This window comes from Trichechus manatus, unplaced genomic scaffold (assembly GCF_000243295.1).
Source record: "Trichechus manatus latirostris isolate Lorelei unplaced genomic scaffold, TriManLat1.0 scaffold00233, whole genome shotgun sequence".
In the NCBI taxonomy this organism is placed as follows: domain Eukaryota; kingdom Metazoa; phylum Chordata; class Mammalia; order Sirenia; family Trichechidae; genus Trichechus; species Trichechus manatus.
In genome coordinates, this window is record NW_004444169.1 from 2,848,037 (window position 1) to 2,873,609 (window position 25,573).

At 46.4% G+C, this 25,573-nt stretch overlaps 2 protein-coding genes across 3 annotated transcripts in view; one reads left to right on the forward strand and one right to left on the reverse strand.

Moving 5' to 3' along the window:
• The first annotated feature begins 3,246 nt into the window (after nt 1–3,246).
• On the forward strand, nt 3,247–10,845 carry APEX2 (apurinic/apyrimidinic endodeoxyribonuclease 2). Of its 2 annotated transcripts, XM_004389136.1 has the most exons (6): nt 3,247–3,458; nt 4,557–4,640; nt 5,302–5,482; nt 6,043–6,189; nt 6,975–7,044; nt 9,874–10,845. In XM_004389136.1, the coding sequence occupies exons 1-6, from the start codon at nt 3,302–3,304 to the stop codon at nt 10,783–10,785; spliced, it is 1,551 nt and encodes a 516-aa protein (XP_004389193.1). In that variant the 5' UTR covers nt 3,247–3,301; the 3' UTR covers nt 10,786–10,845. The 2 variants fall into 2 exon arrangements, with proteins under 2 accessions (XP_004389193.1, XP_004389194.1); XM_004389137.1 differs by lacking the exon at nt 5,302–5,482 and having other exon boundaries at nt 3,251–3,458; nt 9,874–10,835.
• Nucleotides 10,846–12,042: 1,197 nt separating this feature from the next.
• The window catches only part of ALAS2 (5'-aminolevulinate synthase 2), a 29,226-nt gene continuing 15,695 nt past the window's right edge, over nt 12,043–25,573 (reverse strand). The window contains exons 4-10 of the mRNA XM_004389139.1: nt 25,306–25,528; nt 24,559–24,743; nt 21,827–22,006; nt 18,180–18,344; nt 17,338–17,606; nt 16,138–16,300; nt 12,043–12,324 (exon numbers count right to left, since the gene is read on the reverse strand). Coding sequence (XP_004389196.1) covers nt 12,161–12,324; nt 16,138–16,300; nt 17,338–17,606; nt 18,180–18,344; nt 21,827–22,006; nt 24,559–24,743; nt 25,306–25,528 — 1,349 coding nt within the window. The 3' untranslated portion in view covers nt 12,043–12,160. The remainder of the gene's footprint in view (nt 12,325–16,137; nt 16,301–17,337; nt 17,607–18,179; nt 18,345–21,826; nt 22,007–24,558; nt 24,744–25,305; nt 25,529–25,573) is intronic.

The window sequence follows — 25,573 nt, forward strand, 5'->3', positions numbered from 1 at the left end:
GTGGTTGCAGAAAATGGGTTCACTCATTATCAGAGACTTACTTAAGATCAAGAGCTGAGCTGCAAATTAAAAAACGGGGTTATCTCTAAGGAGGAAAAGTATACACTGTAACTTCTTGGGGCCCCACAGATCCTGACCCTCCTCCCCAAGTATGGGGTGTGTATGAGAATCCCATTAAAAGCAGCACCAAGGCAGTACTAATGGGCCATAAAATCATAAATGGTGCTACCTATTGGTAATTCTTTGAGTGTGTGAACGTGAAGGTATTTGTTGGGGGTGTGGGGCGTGGAGGCCAGGTGCGTGTATCTGAATATCAGATCTTCTGTGGCAGCAGGCTAGGATCCACTTCCTTCTCAGTCATTGCCTTGACCCATCATCCCCCCACTATTTATCAGCTCCATGCCTAGAGCTCAACGGTCACTGCATCCTAGTCCTAGGAGCGGCTCTCTAAATACCATAGTCATTCAGGGAGAAGAGCAGCTGGGGAGGGGGCAAGAGGTTGCTGGTATTGCTTGTGGAGGATACAGAAAAAGTAAGATCACTAATCTCAGATGGAGCATGGAAGTCTTGAAATGTCTCCAAAGAGCTTTGGTTCTTGTCCTCCCTCCTCTCTTGACCTTCAGACAGCCCTCTGAGGGCAGTAAACTAGGGATTCTGATTTCCATTTTACTGAGGCTATTGAAGCCAGAGAAGCTAAACAGCTTGTTCAAAGTGTCACAGCAAACCAATCCTACTTTATACACCAGTGGGGAGGCAAGAGATATAATCTCTACCACTCGGGTCATTCAAAACTGGAATAGAAGAAGCTGGAGAGATTTCTAAAGGTGCTAGGAATTGCCGTTTGGACCAGTGTCTTAGAGACAGGTCAGAATGGATTTAAAAATGTGTATAGATTGATAGATCTAGATTTAGATACAGACAGATTAGATATAGACAGAATTTTCCTCCTACTCTCCCATCCCTTTAATCCACATCTCAACTGCCCACCTATCCAAAGAAATTTTGCCAAAGAGCCTAAAGAGTGGATGTGGATTTGTGTAACTCCAAAGTACTTTTCCTTCTGTCTCACCTACCTGTTCTCTTAGAGGTTTTTCCTTCCATTGCTAATTATCTGACACCCGGCTTTCTTGCATTTACAGACCCCCAAGGCAGGTCCAGTGGGTGGCATCGAAGAGGGAGGCTGGAGGCTTTCGTTGGTTCCCTGGGAAGGCTGGGGAAGTACCCTTGGTAAGGGGAGGGGTGTGCTCTGTTGAAATATCAGCTGTTGTGGTTGCCAAAGAAGTTCCTGAGCCACCCAGAGCCTTTTCTCTTCAGGCCAACTATGTGTTCACCTTGCCCCAAAGGTCAGAACTAATATTAACAAGCCACTGCAGGATAAGGAAATTAAAACCAACAATGGAGACAGGCGAGATCTGGATTTCACTAGGGCTGACTTTCAGACTGGTCTTCAGTGTAAATGGGCAAAGTCCCTTACTGGAAAGTAACTTGTCAACATGCAACAAGAGCAATAAAAACATTCATTCCCTTTGTCCTAGTTGTACCACTCCTGGGACTCAACCCTGAGCCAATAACTCCCAAAGCATGAAAAAGCTCAAGGCACCAAAACATTTTATTTAAATTGCAGAGCTATTTTCTGATGACAACTGAGAGGCAACCTTGAAGTCCTCCAGGAGGAAAAGCAGCTGATTGGGTCCTTTCTGCAGCCATTGAGGATGGTGGCTCTAAAACTGTGGAATAATGGAAAAAAATGCTGCTGCAAATCTGGGCAAGGAACCTAAGGATGCAGTTATGCTTCTTCCTGGACATTGGCTATGTCTATTATTTCTATTTTTATGCTCTCAAAAATAAGCCATGAACCATCTGATGCTCTTGCTATTGTCCTTTGTTCATTCATTCATTCAGCAAATATATATTGCCACCTAATATGTGCTGTGTCCTGTATTAGGGACTGTAGCTAACAATATAAATCAGAAATGGTCATCGCTCTCAAGCTGCTGGCAGTCTAGTAGCAACACAAATGGAAATCAATGGTAGCTCTGCATTGTGATAAGCACTATGACAAAATGGGCCACAGGGTGCTGTGGGGGCCCAAAGGAAAAGACCTAACTCAGGAGGTGTGTGATCAGGAAAAATGTACTCAGGAAGCAAAGCTTGAGCTGATTAAGATAGGCTTTGACTGTTAGACTGAGGTGAATTCACTCAACCTCTCTTACTTAGCCTCAATGCCCCTTACGGGGTTGTACTGAGAATGAAATGAGATCATGTATATGGAAGAGACATGGGCTGCATTGGGAAACACTGCTGCTCTGAAGCTTGGGTAGCCCACTTAAATTCTCTGGGCCTTGATTTTACTCCTCTGAGAAGTGGGGCCAAGAGCAAATACATGTCAGGCCACATTTTTTTGGGATGCTATGAGGCCCAAAATGGAGTCCCTGGGTAGTGCAACTAGTTAATGCATTTGGCTGCTAACCGAAAGTTTGGCGGATTGAGTCCACCGAGAGGCGCCTCAGAAGAAACGCCCGGTGATCTACTTTCAAAAAACAAGCCATTGAAAACTCTATGGAGCATAGTTCTCCTCTGATACACATAGGGTCGCCATGAGTCAGAATCATCTGGATGGTAACTGGTTTTTATGAGTCCCATCCCCATACTGCCACTCTGCAGAGCCTCTTCCTAAGTCTTACCTCAGTAGAACCCTTCTTACCGCTCCCTCTTCCAGCTACGAAGTTCCCTGTTCCATCCCAACCCCTCCACCTCCCCCTGCGCGCGCGCACGCGCGCGCACGCACGCATCCCCTTCCCCCCCCGGTCATTCTACAGGTAGCGCAGTTCCATCAGTCACTCCTTGGGTGCAAGCGTCACAGCCATCTGCGCCCTTAGGTGGGCGGACTGTCCCACTGCGGACAGAGCTTCCGTCGCTGCAGCTTTGCTTCCGGTTCCGAAGCGCGGAGTGGCGAGATCCCAAGGTGGTTTTGAGCAGAGGAGAAGCTCAGTAAGACTCAGGTGTACAGGCGAGTGTGCTGCCCGAGGGGCGGGAGCAAAACTGCAAACCTCCCTTTCTCCATTTTCCTTTGGCGTCCGCATCGCCCCCTTCAGCTCACCCAGTCCCTCCTCCCGCCATTGAGAATAGAGAGGCTCGAACCCCGCCCCTTGTGCGCGGGTACGACAGACCCCTGTGCAGCACGCAGGAGGACGCATGCGCAAATACGTCCAGGAGGCGGGGCCTAGCCCTCTTCCGAGCGCAATCGCTTGCTGGCGGCTAGGTTCGCCGCGGCCCGGAGGCGTTGCAGTTTGACATCAAAATGTTGCGCGTGGTGAGCTGGAACATCAATGGGATACGGAGCCCCCTACAAGGGGTGGTATGCCAGGAGCCCAACAACTGCGCCGCCACGACTTTGGGGCGCCTTTTGGACGAGCTGGATGCCGACATCGTCTGCTTCCAGGAGACCAAAGTGACCAGTGAGCGCTCATGAATCCAGGACCCCACCATACTTTCCCTTTTCTCAGTTTTTGCCCCCAACCCATCTCTTTTTACTTTCCCACTTTCCTATCCTTAGTGTCCTCCTCCTAGGTCCCAGCTCAGAATCCTGATTCCCTCCCCCTTAAAACCCCGTGCCCCACCTCAGTTTAGATCCCCTAGTTCCCACTTCATCTCATGTCCTCAGCTCACAACCCTAATTCCCTCCCCCTCGCAACCCCCCACCCCTGCTCAGATCCTCTAATTCCCATTCATTGTCCTGCCCCCCCATTCAGACTCCCTAATTTCCTCCTCTTCACATCTCCATTTCAGATCCCCAGTTCCCCTTATCCACCCCCATCTGTCCTCCCCAGCTCAGATCCCCTAATACCCACCTCATCTCCCACCCCAAGCTTGTTGTTGTTGTTAGTTGCAGTGGGGTCGACTCCATTTGGTGACCCCATGTGTGCAGAGTAGAACTGCTCCATTGGTTTTTCAAGGCTGTGACTTTTTGGAAGCAGACCTCCAGGCCTGTCTTCTGAGGTGCCCCTGGGTGGGTTTGAACCGCCAACTTTTCAGCTAGTAGTTGAGCACTGTAACCATTTGTGGCACCCAGAGACCCCAAGCTTAGACCCCCTGAAATTTCCTCTCCCTCTCACCCATCTCCCATCCCAGCTCAATATTCTGATTCCTTCCCTCTTCTGCATACCACCTCTCATAATCCCTAGCTTTTTCTCCCTCTGTCCCCAGTTCAGGTCCCCTAATCTTCTCTCCCTCTCAAATTCCCAATTCCCTCCCTCTCCAATATCTCTACTTCCCACACCCAGCTCCCTCCCATCACCTAGTCCTTTCCACTCTCTTTTTCTTCCTCCCACCTAATACTGCCCCTCCCACTCCATAGCCTCCCCCCCTTCTTATTCTGACATCAATTCCTTCTCTATCCCCCACCATTCTAGCTCCTCTTAATCACGGACCCCTCATTTTCCCTCCCAACTCTGATGTATTCAAGGAATTAGCCTATATCTGTAATTATAGGCCTTTGTGTGTTCCTGGGTCCTAGGTCTATCTCTGACTTAATCTTACTTTTTTCCCCCCTCCAGGGGATGTGCTGACAGAGCCCCTGGCTATCGTTGAGGGCTATAACTCCTATTTCAGCTTCAGCCGCAACCGAAGTGGCTATTCTGGTAAATGGGACTTTCTTTAAATTAGGGATGGAGGCAGGTAGCAGGGAAAGACTTCCAATATTTGATGAGAAGATAATAAAAGATTTAGGTTTTTAGTCCACAACAGAGCTGAAGCCACATAAAATTAAGTTGTATGAAGTATAATTTTTACGTATAAAATTACCCTGTTGGACCTCAGAAGCACAGTAGTGTATTGGTTAATTGTGTGAGCTCTGGAGCCAGACTGCCTGGGTTTGAATCCTGGCTCACTTCCTAGCTCTGTGCCCTCTGGCAAGTTACTTAACCTCTTTGTGCCTCAGATTCTTCAGTTGGAAAATGCAGATAATGCCTATTTCCTAGGGTTGTTACAAGGATTAAGTGAATTAATCCACGTGATAATAATAGCTAACACTTACTGAGCACTTATCATGTATCCATGTAAAACACTTAGAACATTAGCTGTTATATTATTCTGTGGCTTTTATAGAGGAGGGAACTGAGACTCCAAGGTTTGAATAGAGTTGCCCTAAACTCTAGGGAGTCATCCATGAGTTTGGAGACTGGTCAACAGAGCCATACTTCATGAAGATGACTCAGGTGCATGGGGGCAGTTGGAGGGGGACAGGCTGTGTAACAGGCTGTTGGCTGCCAGTCCTGCTCAGAGTACCCTATCTGTCTCCAGGTGTAGCCACCTTCTGTAAGGACAGCGCTACCCCAGTGGCTGCTGAAGAAGGCCTGAGTGGCCTGCTTGCCACTCAGAATGGGGACGTGGGTTGCTATGGAAGTATGGATGAGTTCACTCAAGAGGAACTTCGGGCTCTGGATAGTGAGGGCCGGGCCCTCCTTACACAGCACAAGATTCGGTAATAGCCTACATCTCCGTGCAGCTGAGCACTGCTGGTTCCACTGTGCTAGTGAGGTGACTCCAGAGCTCACCTTATAAACATACATTCACCACATAAAAGTTTCCCGACTTGCCTTTCCTTTCTCGTCTTGGCTAGGCTACTCACTTTGTGACCTCAGGCAAATCCTGCTCCCCTCTGAGTTCCAAGTTCCCCATCACTACAGTAGAGGTGCTGGCCTGGAAGTCTGGCTCTCTTACTACCATATGTACCTCAAAGGCAACTTAACCAGTGCTGAACTCATTTGCCCCAAGTTGCTCCTCTTTCTGGGTGTCCTGTCTTTGTGAATGGCAACACCATCACCTGGTTACCTGGGTGTCATCATAGATGCCACTCTCCCTGACTCACCTGTAGACATTCCCCAAGAGCTGTACATGCCAGCTCATTCATGTCTCTCTAACCCCTTTTTTCTCTTCCATCTCACAGACAACCAGGAAATAGAAGCCACATGGTGTGTGGGAGGTGAGGGGAGGTGTGAAAATGACCCCCTTTTTTGAGAGGGGAATTTCTCTTCTTCCTAGCACATGGGGAGGGCAGGAGAGGACCCTGACCCTAATCAATGTGTACTGCCCCCATGCGGACCCTGGGAAGCCTGAACGGCTGGCCTTTAAGATGCATTTCTATCGCTTGCTGCAGATGCGAGCAGAAGCCCTCCTGGCGGCTGGCAGGTACTGTAGTCCTGGGCAGCAAGACTTCCTTGAGCTTGTCCCAGGTGCCCAGCCCTGTGCCAAGCTTCATTGGAAGGGATATGGGATCACTGACTTTAAGTTCCTTCACAACCTAGTTTTAGACACCAGTATGTATGCTCACCTGAGGAGTCCCTGCTTTCTTAAAGAGCTGTAAGGACAAGAAAAAGTGTCAAAAACATGGATTTTGTAGTCAGATACCTCTGAGCACCCATCCTGGCTTCCCTTTTTACTCATTGTGAGTACCAAGGCTAGTCCTGCCTGTCTTTTCTCTTTTGTCAAATAAGTGTATGAATTCCTACCTCACAGAATAGTTTTAGGATGAAGTGAGATAAGGAAGGTAAAATGCCTGGGGGAAAATTAAAAGTCTTGGTCAGGGAAGACTGAAAGATTTCCAGGAAGGGACAGGAAAGGTGAGGGTAGGCTGGCATACTCAAGGGATGATTACTAGAGGAAGGGGTACAGTGGTAACTGAGCTCAACTTTGAAGTACCAGAAAGATGCCATTAGGTATAGATCAGTGAGGCAGTCAGGTCAAACTGGGAACAATATGACCTTTGGAGATCAGAATTGGTAAGGTGTGAAATGCAGCAAGGTTATATGGTAAGATTGGAGCAGTAGGCTGCTACTAGTTGCTGTTAGTTAGAAAGCCCCAATTGGGGAGGTGGCCTATCTGAGCTCTTGGGTCCAGGAAAAAGTATATGAAGTCAGGACTACTGCTTCCCTTTCTTGACTGTCCAGTTGACAATCCCACTTCATGTTTTTTAGCCATGTTATCATCCTGGGTGACCTGAACACGGCCCACCGTCCCATTGACCACTGGGATGCAGTCAATATGGTAAGGCTCTGCAGACCCCTGGCTCTACTCTTGACTGTGGTTCTGCTCAGCCAGCAAACCAATGCTGGGTATTGGGCTGGTGGCAACTTCCTTCATGGAAAAAGAGAGCCAACTTTGAAATTATTCTCAAAGCACTAAGGATTGGTGGTGTATTCAGTAGGTATCACCGACCCTGCCTTTGGTCTGGCCCTGAGCTATGTGCTGGGGACTCAGTTACGATTCAGATCTAGCTCTTAGCTTCTTGGAACTCTCAGTGTGGTGGTGGGCTATAGACACATGACTAGCCAATTATAGAATGGTGTCCTCAGGGCTGAGGTAGAGATGGAGAGCCCAGAAGGCTAGGGGATCCCATAGATAGGATTCCTAGGCTAGTCTGGACATCAGCGGAGGCATCTAAAAATGGTTGAATCTTAAAAGATGAGTAGAACTGAGCTTGGGGGTAGGGAGGGGAGCAAAGCATTCTAGCATGGGCAAAGGCTCCAAGATGAGAATTTGCCTGATGTACCTGGGGAAATGCAAGTCCCATTCTTGTTAGAGGGTGACATGGGAAGGGAGGCGAGTGGCCGGAGATGGGACTAGAAAATCCTTTGGGAACTAGATTTCAAGAGCCTGGAACCCCACATTGCCTTGGTCATTTCCCTAAAATACTGCACTTCCTGCTCATAAACCTTCAGTACTTCTCTGTAACTCTGTGATGTAGAGAAGAAGATATCTAGGCTTGGCATCCAAAGCTCTTTCTGGTCTGTGCTCAGTCTCTATTTCCAGCCTCAGTATTCCTACACACTTCATCCACTGCATGCAGGTCATCTCCTCTCTGCCCTTTGCAAAGGCTATTTTCATTCTGGCTTTGCTCACTGTGCCCTGAATTAGTGAGCTGCTCCTCCTTTCTATGTCTTTTTTCTTATAGTAACCTCTCAGCCAGTGGGTCTCAAACCCTGACTGTACATTAGAACAAGGAGCTTTTACAAAAATATCAATATGTTGGTGCCACCTCAGACCAATAAAATCAGAATCTTTTGCGTGTGAAGCCAGGGTAGTGGTATGTTTTAAAATATCCCAGGGTGATTTTATTGTGAACCCAGGCTTGAGAACCACTGTTCTAGAATCTCCAAGCCAGTTCTCACCTTCACTTGCCTCGTGGAGAGATCAGTAACTTGTTCTGGCACAGTCCAACTAAGCACTGAGCTTGGCACAAAGAAGGGGCTGTAGCAAACTTCCTTGATGAGATACAGAAGAACCATATAAACACAGATGTGGCTCCCAGCTGGAAAAATGAGCTAAAGGAGATAATGAGAGAGTGGTGGTGGTGATGTGGGGTGGGTGGTAGGGGGTGGAGAGTATACAGTACAAAGTACAAACCTTTAGTCCCTCCCTGCCTTATTCATCAGCAGGCATTCACCTGAGTCTGATCTTTCTACTTCCTGTGATAGCATCACATACCTTTATGCCTTCTCTTAGTTCAGAACTTTCCTAGGTTTCTCAAGTGTACCTCCTACATTCTTCTTCCAAGGAAAAGAGAACTAATAGTATTTGGTCATGTGACAAACACTAAAAAAATCCATTGTTGTCGAGCCAATTCTGACTCATAGCAACCCTATAGGACAGAGTAGAACCGCCCCACAGGGTTTCCAAGGAGCGGCTGGTGGATTCGAACTGCCGACCTTTTGGTTAGCAGCCAAGCTCTTAACCACTGTGCCACTAGGGCTCCATTGTGACAAACACAGTCTTTCCAAAATAGCAGAATATGTCTACTTCCCACCAGACCTACTCTTCTAGTCTTATCTCCCTAAATGGCACCATCATCCCCTCAGTTGCTCCAACTAGAAACCTGGGAAGTGTGCTAGTATTGTCCTTCTTTGTCCCCCTTCACATATTCAATTGGTAAGCAAGTACTGTTGATTCCAGCTCCAAATCATCTCTTAATTTCAATGATTTTTCTGTTTCCTCTGGCAAAACGCTAGTCTAAGTGACCATCATTTCTTGCTTACATGGACTACTGTAGTAGTCTTCTAGATGGTATTCTGGCTCCCAGTCTCACTTCCACTCAAGTCTTTTGGTTTCACTGTACTCTCCCTCCAGAGGCCCACCATAGAGGCTGTTCTCTCAATTGAAACTCTCTTCCTAGGTTACTCCTGCTTAGCCTTGAGATCTCAGCTCCAGATCAGTTCCTAAAAGGAAGCCTCCTTGGTCCCCAGGACTAGATCAGGTCTTCACTTTGTCCCTAGCTTGTCTGGCACATAGTAGGTATTCTATGAACATTTGTTACATTGAATGAGTGAGTGAGTGGGTTGAATGGATGGATTGGGGATCAGAGCCAAAGGAAGTATTCAAACATGGATCCTTGGAGCCCCTCAGCTGGAGGGGGACATTGTGGTTAGGGGTACTCAGTGAGGGCTTTTGTACACACAAGCTAAATCAGATACTACCGGAGGGTTTAAATGAAAAGCCAACAGTCTTCCTAACTCCTAACCCCAGCCCTACTCCCTAGAGGCAACCACTTTTAGCTTCCTGTTTTCTTCTTTTGGTGAGTAGTTCTAGGAATTGTTTTGATTAGGCAAACAAACAAACTCAGATTTGGTATTTATGGAACAATACAAGGTAAATGCAGCCTGGGGCAGAGGGAAAAAAACAAGCATGAGTTTTTAAATCAACAAGGATGGAAGTCTAATCCCATTTTTTACAGTTCTAAACTGTGATCTTGGGCAGTAGTCCTCTCTGGGACAACCAAATTTTCTTATGTGTAAAATAAAGCAGTTGGTCTAAGTCCTTCCAGTTTTAGGCATCTGAGTTCTGCCTATCTTTCATCCTCCCCTGCCCTTTCCTCCCCAGGAATGCTTTGAAGAGGACCCAGGGCGCAAGTGGATGGATGGCTTGCTCAGTGTCCTGGGTTGCCAAGCTGGGGCCCATGTAGGGCCCTTCATCGATAGCTACCGCTGCTTTCAACCAAAGAAGGAGGGAGCCTTCACCTGCTGGTCAGCGGTTAGTGGTGCCCGCCATCTCAACTATGGCTCCCGGCTTGACTATGTGCTGGGGGATAGGGCCCTGGTCATCGACACATTCCAGGACTCCTTCCTGCTGCCTGAGGTGATGGGCTCTGACCACTGCCCTGTGGGCGCAGTCTTGAGCGTGTCCTCTGTACCCACAAAACAGTGCCCACCCCTATGTACCCGCTTCCTCCCAGAATTCGCAGGCACCCAGCTCAAGATTCTTCACTTCCTAGTTCGCCTTGAACAAGATGCTGTGTTTGGGCAGTCGGCATTGCAGCTCAGCAATCAAACCCGGGTACAGACACTCCAAAACAAAGCCTGTGCGCGCTCAACCAGGCCTCGGCCAAGCCAGCCTGGCTCCAGCAGAGGCCAGAAGAACCTGATGAGCTACTTCCAGCCATCCTCTAGCCGGCCTCAAGCCTCTCCAGACTTGGAGCTTCCTAGCCTGATGGGTTCCCTCGTGACCCCAGTGACCACAGAAGAGGAGGCAGCAGCCAAAGTGGTGGAAGTGCAGGCCAAGGCTTCAGAGGCCAAGTATGAGAAGGAGGTGAGGACCTTGTGCTGGAAGTCTGTGCTGGGGGGCCCCTCACCCATGCCCCTCTGTTGGGGCCATGGGGAGCCATGTGTAATACGGACTGTGAAAAAGCCAGGGCCTAATCTGGGCCGCTGCTTCTACATGTGTGCCAGGCCCCGAGGTCCTCCCACTGACCCCTCCTCCCGGTGTAACTTTTTCCTCTGGAGAAGACCCAGTTGAACCAGTCTAGGCCTAGTCAACCCTGTACAGCATCTGGGGCCAGCTCCCCTCCTCCTAAGCACCCAATGCTGCTTCCTCTTCTCCCAAGGCCCCCCTTTCCTTTCTCCTCCTCCTCCCTCAAGGACCCCTCCCTTTTCCCTTTCTTATCCTCCTCCAAGGCCAGTCTTCCTCTCTCTTCCTGCTTTGCTTCTCCTCATTGGTGAGTTTTTTGCACCTTGATGCTGTGACCCAGTCCCTCACCCGACTTCCCATCTTCCTGTCAGAAGTACCTGGGAACCAGTTGCTCCAGGAACTGTGCTTTTAAACCCCAGTCTACCTTGCTGGGAAATGCGTTTGTGCATAAATAAAGTCTGTGTCTGTTTCAGTACACCACATCGTGTGGACATTTTAGACATGCTCCATAAAGTTGAGTTAGAGAAGCTACCACAATGCTGGGTTTGCCCACTGCCTGTGGCCTGATGATACAACTTTCAGGGAGAGGGGAAGAGGGAGGAGTGGTGCTTACCATAAAGGGCTGAAGTTGAACCAGCAAGGGAGGTGAGTATGGTGTGGCCTTAAACCAGAGCTTCCCAACTTATGCGTTCCACAGCTGCAACAAATAGGCTACAGGGTGACAAGATATGGATCCCTCAGCCCTCAGAGCTGCCAGGCAGGACCTGGGACCATACAAGCCTCCTCAGCAAGTAGCCTTATTTTACACAAGTGTGCCATGCAAATATTTTTTGTGTGCTCTGACCTCGAAAGTTGGAAGCATTGCCTTAAACAAGTTGCTTACCATAGCCAAGCCTATTTTCTCACCTTGGGAAACCAGACTGGTAAGTCCTGTTCTATAAGGTGCTGTGGGAAGGAAAGAGGATAATAGACTGAGGAGGATATCCATTCCCCTTTCTGGAAAATAGCTCCTCAGTTTTGAGGAACCACTCTTCCCCCCAAGGCAGTTTGGTTAGGGCAGACCTTGTCTCCTGACTTCAGGGGCTATGTGAGGCCCAGGTTTCCTGGTTTACCAGTAAAGAGTCAATCCCTATATTTTTATTGAAACCATTGGGAAAGAGTTATCTCATAAATTGCCAAGCACCCCAGCTCTTTGTGCAGCTCACTGTGGTTTTTGGCCATTTTCTTTTTCTGGGTCTGTTTATCTATCAGTAAAATGGGGTGGTCAGACCAACAAGTGGTCTATGGTTCCCTCATGACTGTCACTTCTCTGAAGAGGTCAGGCCTAGTGCAGTTGCCTGTGTCCAACAAAGAGCTACCTACAAGTGTTGCAGTTTGCTCTTTATTTTGAGGTTCAAGTCAGCTAGAGGCACACAGTGAAGCAGAAAGGAGGTCCAGCCCAAGTGAAGTGCAGGTGGGGTCGGGATCCCAGGCAGCTGGTTTCTCAGGCATAGGTGGTGACATACTGGGGCCCCATGTTCCCAAAGTAGGAACGTTCCCATTCACTCATGAGCTCGAAGTGCACAGGGCGGTGACAGAAATTGCAGGCAGCCATAGACACATCTTGGAGGGGCAGCCCCACCTCAGTCCATGCCACCAGCAGCTTTTCTGAAGGTGGTAGGGGAGGGGAGGGAAGGAATTGGTTAGAATAGGCTTCCTAATCCTTGTGTCACGGTACAGATACTCAAAAATATTGATCCCCTCAGCCCTTCAAGGTGCCATGGGACCAGTAGTAACCTCGGTTTGCTCCAGTGTGTGCCATGAATGTTACCATTTGTCTGTATGTGCTGTGATGTATAAAACATTAGAAAACACTCATTTGACACAGTTTGAAGCCATACTGTCCTGGCCTGGTACACTCCTAAGTACAGGACATGTTGTGGACTCAGAAATTAATCCATTTGATTGGAAACTCCAAGCCTAATGAGGAAGATGACGCTGGCAGTAACCACAGGGTCATTAGTGCTGTGACCAGAAAGTCTGGTGGGGGTGTACCTAGGAATAGGGGAACCCAGAGGAGGGAACCTGACAGCTACAGGAAGTGCCTCAGGTGTGCACCAGGGCTTGGTCCTTAGCCCTTTCTATGCTTACACCTTGGGTGATCTTACCTAGTCTGATGGCTTTAAACACCATCTATATACTGATGATTCTGAAATTTTCCTCTCCAGCCCAGTCCTCTCTCCTGAACTCCAGACTTGTATATCCAACTGCCTCTCTACATCTCTACCTGGCTGTCTAATAGACATCTCTTAACTTGAGCACAACTGAGCTACTGATCTCCCTGTCCTCCACCAAGCCTGCTCTAGTTGCAGCCATCCCCATCTCAGTTGATGGCAACTCCAGTTACTCAGTCTAAAAATTTCAGAGCTTATCCTTTATTTTTCTTTTTCTCTCCCAACCCACATTCAATCTATCAGTAAATATTGTCTGCATCTTCAAAATCTGACCACTTCTTATCATCTTCATTGCTACCATCATGTCTGTGCCATCATCATCTCTCACCTGGAATTATTACAGTAGTCCCCTTCCACCCTTCAGTTTTATTCTTAACAAACAGAGATTCTGTTAAAACCTGGGTCAGATTATGTCACTTCTCTGCTCAAATCCTTCCAAAGGCTCTCCATTTCAGAGAAAAATCCAAAATCCTTCCAATGGCCTCCAACAACGTGGCCTCACATTACCTCTTTCTCCTCAATTTTCTATCACTTTCCCACTTGCTTACACCACTCCATCCACACTCCTTTCCTTATTGTTCCTCAAATACGAAAGCAATACTCCTGTCTTAGGGTTTTTCCTGCCTTAGGCTATTCCTGCTGCCTGGGATGCCCTTCCCTTAGATATATGCACAGCTAACACCTTCACCAACTTCAAATCTTTGCTCAAGTGTTACTTCAACGGTGTCTACTCTTACCACTCTATTTAATACTACAACCCTCCTCCAAACTGTCCCCGCCCTAGCTCCTGCCTCCAGCACTTCCTATTCCCCTTATCCTGCTCAATGTTTTTCCATAGCACTTAAAATTAGCACTGTATATAATCTGCTTTTTTAAAAAAAATTTTATTGTCTGTCTCCTTCCTCTAAGATGTAAATTCCACAAGGGTAGGGATTTTGTGTCTATTTTGTTTACTACAGTATCCCCAATGCCTAGAACAGTGTCTAACATACAGTAGGCACTCAATAAATATTTGTTGAAAGAATGAACGAAGGGATGCCTGAGTTAGGTCTAGAAGATGAAGAGAAGTAAGCCAGAGTAAGGGGGAGGAAAGGCATTCCAATCAGAAAGGAATGGTATTAGCAAAGACCTAGAGGTAAGAAAGCAAAGCAAAATGCTGGAACTACACATCAGTGTAGCTAGAGAAGTAAAATGAATGCAGGGAAGAGGTGAGGGCATAGGGGTCATCATTTGGAAGGCACTGAATGCCATGCTAAAGATCTTCAACTCTATAGGTCAGTGGTCTCCAAACTTTGGACTGCACATCCCTATCAGTACAAACATTTTGGCATGTACTTATGATTTGTGTATATTTATTTATGTACTATATATGTGTGTCATTGTCAATCTGTATATTAAAGATCAATATCAGTAATGCTTAATTTCCTATTTTTTAAGGTAAAAAACAATCATATAATTAAAATATTCTATTTCCTTACCCTATGGATCATCTTGCATACCTCACCTTGGAGACCACTGCTCTAGAGTCCAGACAATAGGGAACCATGAAGAGGTTTAAGCAAGGGAGCAATATGGTCAGATTTGCACTTTTGGAAAAATCTCTGATTGTCAGTATGGAGAAGGAATTAGAGAAGCAGCAAAACCAGTTAGGAGGGTGTCATGTTGACATGGATTACAGAAATGGTAGTGGAGAAAAGAGTATAGATTTGAGAGAGATTGTAGAGAGCATTGGCAGGATCTCAGGATGAGTTGGCTGTGGGGTTAAGGGACAGGTAAAGTCATGGTGTATACTTCTCATATATCTCTCCTGCAAAGGCTCAGCGTAAGTGGGCACTCAGAGAACTAAGAGTACTGAGAGCTCTATAATTGAAGCCCAGAGCAGCAGACAAGAGTGAACAAAGGGTCTGGAAGTCTGAATCATCAGCTCCGAGAGGCAGTAGAGTCTAATGGTTATGACCATGGAGGTTAGAGTCAGATTCCCCAGTTCAAACCTAGTATCTATGTGTCTTTGGACCAGTGGTTATGTATTTTTGTGCCTAAATTTTCAGACGTATACAATGGACATTATAGTAATAGTATCCCTATCTCATGAGGTTGTTGTGAGGATTAGATGAGTCAATACATATAAAGTGTTTAGAACAGTGCCTGGCACTTGGTAAGTGCTTAATAAATGTTAGCCAGCATTATTTAACATTTTTGAGTGAATGAATGAATGGCACCTACGTATCTTGTCTTCCTTGAGCTCTCACGCTGCCTATGCTCCAGCCAAACATTATTAACTTGCCAATATATGCCCTCTGTTTTCCTATGGCTAGGTCTTTGCTCATGGAATTCCCTTCTTCTGGAATGTTTTTACCCCATATCCACATGTCCTTCAAGGTACAGCACAAGGACTTCATCACCTATAACACCTCCCTAATTTCACCCTCCTCACCCTCTCTAGCCATAAATGAGCTGTCTCTCCAGCTCCTAGAGCACTGGAGCTCATTACACTGGACCAGGACCATTCATGTCTGTATCTGTCTCCTCTGCTAGACTATCAGCTGTTCAAAGGACTTGTCTACATGTCTTTCATCCAACAGGCCTGGAAGGAGCACCTGCTATACGCCAATCCCCGTGCTAAAAACTTCACCCAACAGAAATCCAGTAAACATTAGGTAAATTAACTAAACTGGCATCTTTCAGGGTAAAACTCAAATGTACTTAGTTCTACAAGGCTCTCAATCTGGCCCCTGCCTGGCATTGTCTCTGTAGACTCATAGCTGGACACTCCTCTCCCCTACTCCATTCTTACCACCCTATATTTCAGTAACACCTGCTTCTTGTTCTTGATATATCCCAGGCTGGTTCTCACCCTCCTCCTTACCTTCATTCATGCTCTTCCCTCTGCTAGGACTACCTCTTCCATGCCCTCTTCCTTCTACTGGTCTAGTCCCACACACCTTGCAAGACTCAGCTCAGGTATCACCTCCACTAGGAAGCCTGCCTTGAATCCCACAGGCTGGGTCAGGCCCCTCCTCTCTGTTCCCACAACTCCCCCATGCACCACCTTTGTTGAGCAGTAGTAATCCCTTGATGCCATTGTTTGTCCACTATGGCCTCCCCAACCAAACTGGAGCCCTACATTGTGACCCTAATATAGGGCCTGGCACACAACAGATGTTGAAGAAACACTTCTTAAACTGAACAGCATCTATCATATTCTTCAAATCCTGGGGCTGAGGGGTGGGGAGTGCTGGGGACTTACCCACAAAATCTTCCATCATCTGAGGGCTGTGGTGGGGGGAGGGCGCCAGGCGCAGCAGCTCCTCACCCCGGGGGACAGTTGGGTAGTTGATGGCTTGCACATAGATGCCATGCTTGGCGAGCAGGAGATCACAAATCTTGCTGTTTAGCGCTGCATCACCCACCTAGGCTCAGGATAAAGACCTGTTAGAATCTGACATCCTGGCCCCACCCTCACCAGATCCATTAAGCAGGTAGAGGGAACCAGGTCAAGGAACACCAGTGGATTTGGGGACAGAAGTTTTCATAAGGAGCTTAGTGGCAGCTCCAGAATTTCAATCAAGGAGGGACTCAGAGGCAGCAATCTGGTTTGAAGGGAGTGGGATGGAGGTGGTGCCAGGGGCCTTGTCTTGAAGCTATTTGCATAGCAAGCACACTGGTTTTACTTAGCTGGTATGTTAATTTGGGCTGAGAAGATTAAACCCCACTCCTCAGCCACCTCGGGTACTGTCACTGGGTTAATCAAAAAACAGATACTTTAAAAAACAGTCTTTCAAGAGAATATTGGGTTACCCCAAAAAGCAATGACTGTTTCTTTCTCATCCATAAAATAGTCACAAAAAAAAAGGGTCCTTCCCACACCCCAACTCACTGACATACAAATAGATGCCATTTAAGAAAGAATTAGCAGTTCATTTTTGAAGGCAGTAAACACTGAAACGTGGTTGGGAATCCAAAATAGCAGCTAGTTCCATGGCTTTTGATTTTACTTTTTTGACTTTAGTCCTCAGTATGCACATATGCAAAACTGAAACACATTTCTCACAAAGTGATACCTTTACTATGTGTGATGTACTCCAACATTTTCTATTCTATTTCTTTTTTTTTTAAATGATATTTATAACCCACTAAGTCGATTTCATGACCCCCTAATGGTCTTGATCTACAGTTTGAAAACACTAAACTATAGGCCATGGGTACTCAATATTGTGAGGGTCAGGATAGTCTAATATGCATGTGATAATAGCTAATGCAAAAGAGGGAGACTGGTTGATCCAGAATGGCTGATAATTTTTCAAAAGGGGAACAAAGCTGGCAGTAAGGAAGATGGTTAACAGGAAAGCAGTGAGTTGATGGCAGAAGCAAATAACCTGTTGCTGGGAGTAGGAAGGCTTCCAGAAGAGATAAGTGGGGAGGACAATGGACAGGGTGGGGCACTCACCCGGATAGGGATGATGTGGCTGGGGCAGGGGATGACAGGAAGGCCCCTGTCCATTAGTAGCTGGCGCATGTGCTTGACATTGCGCTGGTGGGTCCGCCTCAGGATTTGGCCTTCCTCTCCCTTAAGGAGCCGCACAGACTCCAGAGCACCAGAGAGCACCATGGGGGGCAATGAAGTGGTGAAGATGAAGCCCGCAGCATAAGAGCGCACCATGTCCACCAAGTCTCGGGTGCTGGCTATGTAGCCACCCACACAGCCAAAGGCCTTGCCTGGAGACAGAGAGGAAGGGGATACGCACAGTCCCCATAATCAGCCCCCAGAGGAACAGGAACATGCCCCAGGTAACATAAGGAGGCAAACCAGAATGTGGGGCTCCAGGTTCCCATCCTAGGCCTCTGCTCATCTCTCCTGTCCATGACAAGGCAGACAGAGCTGATAATTCCACTGCTTTGAGATAAGACCTTCAAGGCCTGCCATATGCAATGACTAGATAGGCAGGAGCTGGGTGGGGACCCTCAGTTAGTTAGGGCCAAGAGTGGAGCTTAAATGAAGCTTGGGAGTGGTGTGGAGGAGGGGTTGAGAAACACAGCTCTCTACTTACTCAAGTTGAACCTGGCTATTTGGCCCAGCTCAGGGGTGGGGTCTTCTCAAAGAACCCTCCCAGACTTTCTCAGGAATTCTGCAGTAGAGTGGAGGTAGAGGGAAAGAATCCAGAAGGACACGGGTGGGGCTCTGAATTCTACCCAAAGAGATCCTGCAGTTTTGGGAAGGAGGAGGAGAGAGGCCCTGCAGGGACCTCCTCTTTGGGTTGTATATAAGGGAAGCCCAAGGCACTTACTCACCAAGAGTTCCAGAGACAATGTCAATCTTGTGCATGATTCCATCACGCTCCCCAATCCCAGCACCCCGTGATCCATACAGTCCTACAGCATGGACCTCATCCACAAAGGTGAGGGCCCCGTACTGGTGGGCCACATCACACATCTCCTCAAGTGGACAGATGGCACCTGAGCAAAGTCAAGGGACAAAGGTAAGGGATTGTAACACTTTTCCAGCTCCATCTCCAGTGTGGAATTTGCTGTGCATCCCTCCTTTGGGTGGAAAAGAGAGTTGTAGAGAGGGAGGAGGGTGTACACCCTCATTTGTGGTGATTCCAAACTTCTTTATATGCCATGAATGCCTTCACCCTATCTCTACCCTAGCTATGTGTGTGTATTGCAGTTCTCTGTCTTTCTCTTTTTACTTCATTCTGACGTCTGTCTTTCTGTTTCTGCATTTGTCAGCCTATCTCTGCCTCCTTTGGTGTTTTTCCTTAAAGTCTATGTATCTCATCTAGAGTTGACACTAGCCTATATGATGCCTTTGTTTAAATAAATTGTAAAAAGTCACTTTTTGCTCCAGATTAATGCAGTCCTAATAGCACCATTCATCCCTCAGCCCAGTGCTGTTAGTAACCCTGTCAATATCTTTATTATTGACTGGCCCTCCTTGTTTCCATCTTTCTGGCTTTCTGTTACTATCTTTCTTTTTGCGTTATGTCTATCTTTGTTTTATGTGTCTATGTTTCAGTCTCTACCTTTCTCTCTGTCTCTCTCTCCCTCCTCCCCCCACCCCACTATTTATATCCCTTTCTGTCTGCCTCTCTGACAATCTCTCTGCTTCAGGCTTTCTTTCTCTGTACCTCTGTATCTCTGAGTTTCTGTGTGCCTCTGTCTCTCGATGTCTTTTCTACGTGTCTCTGTGGGAGTGTGTTTCTCTCCATATGGATCCCTGAGGGCTTCCCTCTCACAGGCTCGGTCTCAATCTAGGGAATGACCACAAAGTCCCTATGAAAGCATGTTAGAACTAATCTGTATGTTCCTCTTCATTCCCACACGAATTTATTACTTTCTCCATGTTATTCTAAACATCTTTGATGCTGACAGTTGTTGACAAGGTCTTGAAATGTCCATGAATCTCATGTACAGAGACTTTGTGGCTACTTTATATATACAAGAACCCACACCTTCTGCCACTCCCCATTCCTCTCCACTCCCTGGAAACTGCTGAGGTGCAGGGAGTTGGGATACAGAAGAAACTTTCTTCAGGTAGTACAGGAGCTCCAGGGAAGGATTAAAGAATATGAGCAACTTCGTGGGACAACCTGAGGAAGCCAGCCACAGGAAGTGGGGCCTGATACAATGAAGACAGTGTGATGGCTCAGGCATCATTTCAATGGGAGAAATTCAGCCCTAGGATTGATAGTTTAGGTAGTTTCCACCAATCAGTGAGGTACCATTCATTTGCAAATGTAAGGAAGTATAATGGTCCCAACATGGTTTCAACTAGAGAAATAAGGAATTAGAATAATCTCAATGGTAGAAATATAAAAATAGGATAGTTTTACTTTGTCAGTTGTAGAAATGTGGGAATGGGACTAAGTTTCTTACATGTATTAACTCATGTAATTCTCACAGCTACTCTATTATTATCACCTATATTTTTCAAATAAGGCAGCTGAAACACAGAGCACTTAAGAAACTTTCCCAAGCTAGTAAGTTGCCATTCTGGGATTTAAAAGTGGTTAGCCTGGCTCCAGAACCTGTGTGCATAACCACTACATGATGCTAATGGCACTTCAGTTGGCTAAATCAGGAAATACTATAGACTTGCCCTTGTTTCAGTTGGAAAGGTGACAAATTTGGAATGAAGTGAGGACTCATTCCCTTAAATAAATCTGGAAGGGGTTAGAGGGCTGTCTTGGTTTGAATTATGTCCCCCCAAAAATGTGTGTATCAATTTGGCTGGGCCATGATTCCCAGAATTGTGTGGTTGGCCTCCATTTTGTGATTGTAATTTTATGTTAAAGAGGATTAGGGTGGGATTGTAACACCACCTTTACCCAGGTCACATCCAGTGTAAATGGAGTTTCCCTGGGGTGTGGCCTGCACCACCTTTCATCTCTCAAGAGATAAAAGGAAAGGGAAGCAAGCAGAGAGACAGGGGGACCTCATACCATCAAGAAAGCAGTTCCGGGAGCAGAGCCCATCCTTTGGATCAGGGTCCCTGCTCAGAGAAGCTCCTAGTCCGGGGGAACACCGAAGAGAAGAAGGCCAACAGAGAGAAAAAGCTTTCCCCTGGAGCTGACGCCCTGAATTTGGACTTTTAGCCTACTTTACTGTGAAGAAATAAATTTCTCTTTGTTAAAGCCATCCACTTGTGGTACTTCTGTTGTAGCAGCACTGGATGACTAAGACAAGGGCCATGAACAATACAAGATGGATCCTGCCCACAAAGGACTCTGAGAGAGAACCAGAGTACCTTACTGAGCAATGACTGGGCCAGGAAAAACGACACCAAACACTTGGCTTCATGGTAATGTCAATTGGAACCCATTAACTAGTACAAAAACAACCCCATCCATCATAGATTAAACATGTTTTTTTCCTGGGTTCCTTGCACATGTCCTTGCACATAAGCACTAAGGATATAAACCCCCACCTCAGAATGCCATGTGTGGACCTCTACCCAGGTGACTCGGCTCATCCCTGTCAGTTGCAGAAATCTTGGCACTGACCTCTGTAAGTTCCCTAATAAAAGCTAGATCTGATCAACCTGGCTTTTTCTGCCTCTTGTTTTTTTTTTTTTGAATCCGACTTGTGCCCCTCCAAACCACTCCTGTGGCTGGTCTGGTTGGGTGTGACAAAAGGAATGTTTAGAATACCTAATTTCTACTCAAAACGGCCAGCACTAGAAAGATTTGAGCATTGTTTCAGTTGGGGGAAGATAGGAGGTAGAAGGGTAAAAGCCATTTATTTCTACTTAAAGCATATTAAATGGGATGGCTCCAATCATCTCTAATTCTTACAGCTAGATATTTATTTTACCTTGGGGAAAATTGAGGCTCAGAATGTTAAAGAGTTAACTTATACAGCCAGAGGTAGTGCCAGAGGTAGGAGTTGAACCTTGGTAGATAGGATTTCAAATCTGTCTGACCTGAAAACCTGTTTTGGCTCCAATGCTTAGTGCTGGATCTTGAAAAAAATCCCAGGCAATGGTTTCTGAAATTTTCCATTGCAGAAACCAGGAACTGGAATGATTGGTCTGCACGTCATTTCTAATGGGGGAAGTGTAGCATGAGAGACTTGGAATTATACATCATAGGGTGCAAATACTCACTTTGGCACCAATTTGCTGATCTACCCAAGACAATTTTTATGCTGTCTCTGAACTTTAGTTTCTTTATCTGTAAGATGAGCATACTAGTCATGCCTGTATTTACTAGTTGTGTGACCTTAGGTAAGTTACTGAACTTATTTGTGCTTCAGTGTCATATAAAAAAATGGAAATAATAACACTTCATAGAATTGTGAAGATTAAGTGAATTAATACATGGAAAACACTAAGAAATTTGTTTGGCACATAATAAGCACTCTAAACATTATTATTATTATCATTATGGTTTTTGTGAGACCAATACTAGTAAACATACACTCACATATGTACATACCATCCATGGAGTGAACAGTTTCAAAGGCCACAATTTTGGGTGTTTCTGGATTAGACTTTTTTATAAGTTTCTTCAGGTGGTCAGGGTCATTGTGCCGGAACACAAACTTGGCTGCTCCACTGTTGCGGATACCTTGGATCATGGAAGCATGATTGCCTGCATCTGAGTATAAGATGCACCCTAAAAAAACAGATACATAACTCTTAAGCTTCTGTCCCAGTACTCTGACTTGAATCTCATGACTGACCTGGAAAGAGCGGAGAGCCAATCCTCTCCACTGTTTGAAGATGTTGCTCTGCTTCTTCCTTCTCTGGAAGCCTTCATGACATCACCCCCTCCCTTGAAAGAACTCCCCCTCCCTGAACTTCTAACCCCTACATCCTTCCCTCAAGTCATATCTAACCCTGGTCTGGCCTATGATTGTATTAGGATGAAGGAAAATTTAATTTCCCAGGAAGCTCTGGGGTTTCCTGAGGACAGGGCTCTTGGTCTTCCAACACATAAGATCAAGTCTTGGAAAGGGGTTTATACCAGGGAATGCTTGTTGACTTAGACGGATCCTAGATTCTTCCTGGCCTAGATGAAATCCAACCTCTTCCAGATAACATCTCTCTGCTTATAGTTAAAGGGCTGGGTACTTACTAGGTTTTCACAGCTTGAAACATGTCAGAACTGGAAGGGCCATTAGTGACCACAGAATCCAGCCCCTTTGGTGTAAGGGGGTGGGAAGCTAAGGTCCAGAGAGAGGTAGGACTTTCTCCAGGATCTGAGGAATGCGGGGCTTTTTACTGCACAATGCTAGGAGTGTAGATGTGGGTGGAGAATTGATAAGGAGAGTTGATTCCTAACCTCTCCAAAAATGCACTGACATCAGGGAACTGTGGCTTTTCTTAGGAGTAAGGAATCACTTTTGCCTGGGAAAATCAGGCATGGATTTCTGGAGGACATACCTTGAAGGACAATTATACTAAGAGTGTCTTACATCTTTTCATCTTTCTGTCCCCGGTACCTAACATATGGCCAAGAATACAGTAGATGCTAAGTAAACACTTCTTGAATGAATGAATAAACAAATGACTGAATTATAAGTGAGTGAATGAGTATGTGAATAAATATATTCCTGAATGAGTGAGAAGGATGGTGTCAAAAGATAAGACTGAAGAGGTAAGTAGAGTCCAGAATATTGAGGGCATTAGAAGCCATGATAAGGGGTTTGGGTTTGGTCCTAAGGTCAACGGGGACCCATTCTGACTGCTGTGCATAGATTGTAGGAGAAGAGCAAAAGTGAAATCAAGAAAATGATGGTAGTCTAGGCTAGGATGGTGGCAGTAGACATGGAAAGAAGTTGAATTCTAATGGTTGAGAAGGAGCTTGAAAGAAAAAAAAATTCCCAAAGCTATTGCGTTTAGTTGGAGATTGTGAGTGGTGTTGGAAAAAGTTCCTGAGAAGTAATGGGGGTGTTTACAGTGTATTAAAGAATCAGCAGAAGGTGAGGAAGTAGACAGCAAATGTGAAAACATCTCTCAAGCAGTTTGCCTGTTACAGGAAGGAGAGAGATAGGGCAGTATGATGAGGGATTGAGGCTTTTTTTTAAAAAAAGATGCAAGAGACTTGAACATGTTTAAAGGCCAAGTCAGTAGAGGGGAAGAAGATGAAGATACAGGAGGGAGAGAGGAAATGGAAGACCAAGGTTCTTGAGGAGGTAGCAGGGAATGCGACACACAGTACCAGTGGGAGGATTAGTCAGTAGGAAAAAGGGCACTTCTTCCACTGTGACAGGAGGGAAGGAACAAGGAGAGGACGGGTGGAGATGCTCATGATTTTGCAGGTAGTTTGTAGCAAGGAATTGAAGACACGCCTTTCTTGGGTCTTCTATTTTCAGTACAGTAAGAGGTGAGGTCTTATGCTGAGGGTGAGGGTGGCAGAGGTGTGGGAAGGCTGAGGATAATGAGGGTTTGGTAAAGCTTCTGTGGAGACTTGGAGAACTAACTGGGGAAATAGGATTGCCAGGCAGCTTAGAGGGACCAGTAGAGGCTGGGGACCATGAATTTTTTGTGGCTCCCATCTGATCAATTGTGTGAGCCCCGGATGGACATAGACAAGGTGGAGAGTTGTATTCATCCAGGGTTGGGGCTATGATGGAAGGACTACAGGCATATGAGTTGAGGACATTATTCTCTAGAGAGTGGGAGCCAGGAAGGTGAAATCCAGTTTACAGGTGAAGGGAATAACTTTAGGTAGAAGGAGAGATACTCTTTCCATTGAAAAAGGAAAGAATGAGGGAAAGGTAGATGAACAATCGATAAGTTTGTATATGGTGGCAATAAGTTAAAGGAGCTCCTGTCTGGTGGCTTCCATTTTCTTTGTAAAATATGAGGTGAAGTTATTTGCTAAGAGTGAAGGAGGAGGTAGTCAGAGGTTTGAGAAGAAGGTTTGAAGAAACTGCTTTGGAGACATAAAAGGACTGTTTAAGAGAGTTAAGAGCCCAGGTGAGTTGGAGGGTGATCAATTTATGATGTTACCTTATTTCCCAGTAGTGTTCCTCAGCCTAGGTACAGAAGGGAAGAAAGCAGTTATAGTTACCCAGTGTTGAGGGTGTGCAAGGTGGGTAAGTAGCAAGAGAAATGGGAGCAAGTGAGCTCAGAAGAGAGGAAAGAAGTGATGGACATAGTGAGGCTGGATGCTATAGTGCAGGACACCAGTCCTGAGCCAAGCTCAGTCCTCAGGCTCACCTGGAAGGATCTTGGCCAAGGTGAAGAGAGTAGAGTCATTGGCCACAAAGCAGGAGGAGAAGAGCAGGGCTGAATCCTTCTGGTGCAGCTCAGCTAGCTCCTGCTCAAGCTCCACATGAAACTTACTCGTGCCTGAGATGTTGCGGGTGCCACCAGCTCCAGCTCCATGACGCTGCAGCGTCTCCCTGACCAGGAGAAAACAGAAGGGAGGAAAGGAAAAGGAACTCTTGTCAGGCACTGAGGAACTGACTAGGTTTCCCACCCCTGGTAGGGGTCAATGTTGACTTAGTGATGCTATATAAGCTGTGTCCTATGTGACAAAGTGGAAGGGGAGAATGGGGGAAGATAGGGATACATGGGCCCTTCTTCTCAGGCTGGAGCCACTCAGGGATGAAGGAAGAAACTAGGTTTATTTTGAGCAGCATGAAAGACCTTCTAGAGGAGGTCACACTCCATCTTGGCAAGATTCATCCCCCAGACAGATTAAGAGATCATGGAGAGTGGGCCTTGCTTGGTCTCCTCCCATCCTTCTCCTCTATAGCACTGGATATCCACAAGTTGGGAAAACATGGCGTGTTGACTGACTTAGTCCATATCCAAGGATTAGATATGCTGGAGGACCTTCAGCAAGAGGGATGATAAGTAGAACTGGTTTCCACTGCCAGCTGTGCCTTGTCATTCCATGTGTGGCTTTGGTTCCTCTCTGGGTATGTCCCCACAGCTCATGACCCAGACCTTACAACTCACTGTGTGGCCTGCAAGACCCGAGGGTGCCTGCTCATGCCCAGGTAGTCATTACTGCACCAGACAGACACATCCTTTGAGGACACAGATGCCTCAGAGAAATGTTGGGCAAAGGGGTATGAATCAGCCCAGCGATTCACAGTCTTGAATACACGGTAGGTATGGTCCTGTTTCTTCTCCATGATCTTGTTCCTGAAAAACTGGTCATAACCAAAGATGTGGTTTCCTGCAAGAGTAGAGACGGGATGGAAATAATTCATTTTAAATCTCT

Bases quoted from the DNA above. Each gene is read 5' to 3' on its own strand.
- APEX2 (XM_004389136.1), top strand. From the start codon at position 3,302: ATGTTGCGCGTGGTGAGCTGGAACATCAATGGGATACGGAGCCCCCTA. The intron at 4,641-5,301 runs GTAAATGGGACT...ATCTGTCTCCAG, and splicing joins CAACCGAAGTGGCTATTCTG to GTGTAGCCACCTTCTGTAAG. The intron at 7,045-9,873 runs GTAAGGCTCTGC...TTTCCTCCCCAG, and splicing joins ACTGGGATGCAGTCAATATG to GAATGCTTTGAAGAGGACCC.